This window comes from Condylura cristata, unplaced genomic scaffold (assembly GCF_000260355.1).
Source record: "Condylura cristata isolate star-nosed mole 26May11 unplaced genomic scaffold, ConCri1.0 scaffold00021, whole genome shotgun sequence".
NCBI classification, from domain to species: domain Eukaryota; kingdom Metazoa; phylum Chordata; class Mammalia; order Eulipotyphla; family Talpidae; genus Condylura; species Condylura cristata.
This window is the reverse complement of record NW_004567122.1, coordinates 38,968,770-38,971,535: the sequence shown is the minus strand read 5'-3', so window position 1 is coordinate 38,971,535 and position 2,766 is coordinate 38,968,770. Positions and strand designations below refer to the sequence as shown.

Below are 2,766 nucleotides of genomic sequence, written 5' to 3'. Positions count from 1 at the left end.
GGTCACTAAATTCCACACCACATGTACTGAATGCTGATTATGGAACTGAGCCATTTTTCAGAAGTATATTAAATTAGTTATGAAGCAAAAACTTTGATCCTTTCATCACACATATAAAAATGTTAGTGCAATGCTGATATGATACAGATTACAGGAACATTTTATCAGATATTGAATGTTAACGACATGTCCTGATTTTCTCTGTTCTTGCTCTGTTTCTATTTTTAAAATCAGGGCAATAGCAAGTGTAAAGGGATAAACTCAAAAGAGAGGTGTGGGAAACAGTCTGAACAAATGTGATATATACAACTAGCCAGTTAGCTAATGGAAGGATTTAATGAAAGCTGTCCTGTTCAATAAAAGCAATTCATTCTTAACATTAGTAAAACCAGAGCTCCTTTTCATGCAAATGCTTTGTTTCATTTCATGTTATAGACTTCATTTTCATTTTTATTCAAGGACATTACACAAGCACTAAGTTTTCATGGAGAAATGGAATCAAACTTCCAGTGATTTCATTTTGTTGGGGTTGTTTCCCCCAAATCGAACTGGTTTGCTTCTCTTACTCCTCATCAGCTTTATATTCTTTCTTGCCTCGCTGGGAAACTCAACCATGATTCATCTGATACGTGTGGATCCCCGGCTCCACACTCCAATGTACATTCTCCTCAGCCAGCTCTCCCTCATGGACCTCATGTACATCTCAACCACCGTCCCCAAGATGATGTTCAACTACTTCTCAGGTCAGAAAGGCATCTCCTTCCTCGGATGTGGGTTTCAGAGCTTCTTCTTTCTGACTATGGCAGGTGCTGAGGGTTTACTCCTGTCCTCCATGGCCTATGACCGATATGTGGCCATCTGTCACCCCCTCCATTATCCCATCCGCATGAGTAAAAGGGTGTGTGTGAACATGATCATTGGATCTTGGATCTTGGGGTCCACCAATTCCTTAGCTCACACATTCTATGTCCTCCATATTCCTTACTGCCGGTCCAGGGTCATTGATCACTTCTTCTGTGATGTCCCAGCCATGTTACCTCTGGCGTGTATGGACACCTGGGTCTATGAGTACTTGGTTTTTGTGAGCACAAGTCTGTTTCTCCTTGTTCCTTTCCTTGGAGTCACAGCTTCCTACGGTCGAGTCCTTTTTGTGGTCTACCACATGCGCTCCAAGGAGGGAAGAAAGAAGGCCTTCACCACCTGTTCCACACATTTAACTGTGGTGACATTCTACTATGCACCATTTGTCTACACCTATCTCAGGCCTAGGAATCTCCGCACCCCACAAGAAGATAAGAATCTGGCAGTTTTCTACACCATTCTGACCCCCATGCTCAATCCCATTATCTATAGCCTGAGGAATAAGGAAGTCCTGGGAGCCATGACAAGAGTGTTTCCAATATTCTCCTCCAAAAAGAAGTAGTCATGGTTGCTCTTATACTTTTATTTCCCTTTCCTACACCCTCACTCTCTGGTGTATCTATAATGTGAGTTCCAAACGTTATTTTAAATTTTCTAGTGGCTATTTTTAAAAGAGAAATTATCTAAATAAGAATTATTTTTTTCTATTTTCAAAAAGTTTTTATTTTTTTTATGTAGTGGAGGAACTAAGATGTAGGCCAGAGTTACAAGGGATGAGAAGATTTACCAGAGACAGTAGAACAGGCAGATCTACTGAAATACACTGCTAAGGGGAGCAGCATGCAAGGCAGGAAAGCTTTGTTGCAACAAGCGGGTCATCTCCCTGGCTGGAAATCAAACTCCGGTCATCACAGTGATAGTGATGAGACTTTGAACATTTAGACCCCAGAGAGGCCCTAATCTTTTAATTTCTATAATCAATAATGCTATTAATAAATTAATTTTAATGATAGATTATACCTCTATTAATTGTGTTATAAATATACCTATGATGTAAGTTTACCACCTCTAAAATATTCTACTCACATTGATATGTTATCATTTCTTCATGTAATTATCATGTAATTAGTATAAAGCTACTGGTGATGACTTGCACATTGTTTTCATTCTTAGTTTTGATAATCTTCATCTGACAAAATACGTGTCAATTGCCCAATAGTCACATGATATCAATGATATATTCACTCTTTATATATTTATATATGTATATATTTGCATATGTACATGTATGAAATTAGATTAATGTGTTAATGTAAATTTTATAAACTACAGTCTAAGATTATGGATGGTTTGCAAATAAGTTATGTTAGAGTAACAAACACATAGGAAGACTTGTGAACCTATATTCCTTTTTTTTAAGATATATTTATTTATGCATACAGAACTGGGGTACAGGCCAGTGCAGGGGTGATGAGAGGATTCACGAGAGACAGAGTGGGTAGCAGAACAGGCAGATCGACGAAGGACACTACTGAGGGGAGCAGCGGGAGGGTCAGTAGAGGTCTGCTGCATCATGTGAGTCACCTCCATGGCAGGGATCAAATTCATGCTGAAGTGGCTTTAGCTTCTTACTGCTGTGCTTTTACCTACTGCACCACCAGGGAGGGCCTCTGAACCTATACTTACAACACATACAGTGTTGTAAACCAATATTTCTTCAATGAAAAACAGTACAATTTTATGAACAAAAGTGTTGCAAAAACATGAATGAATGAAAGGTATAAGAAATACATAATATATGTAATATATATGTAATATAGATAATATATATGTAAAGTAAAATGTGAAATAAAAAGTAAAACAGGGAAGCTAATGTGGTGTTTATGAGTTTGAGACCTGTTTCAC

The 2,766-nt window shown here is 38.2% G+C and overlaps 1 protein-coding gene across 1 annotated transcript; it reads left to right on the top strand.

Moving 5' to 3' along the window:
* The first annotated feature begins 484 nt into the window (after positions 1–484).
* LOC101636920 (olfactory receptor 2L13-like) lies at positions 485–1,423 on the top strand. The gene has a single exon (XM_004686585.1). The coding sequence runs from the start codon at positions 485–487 to the stop codon at positions 1,421–1,423; it is 939 nt and encodes a 312-aa protein (XP_004686642.1).
* Positions 1,424–2,766: the final 1,343 nt, after the last annotated feature.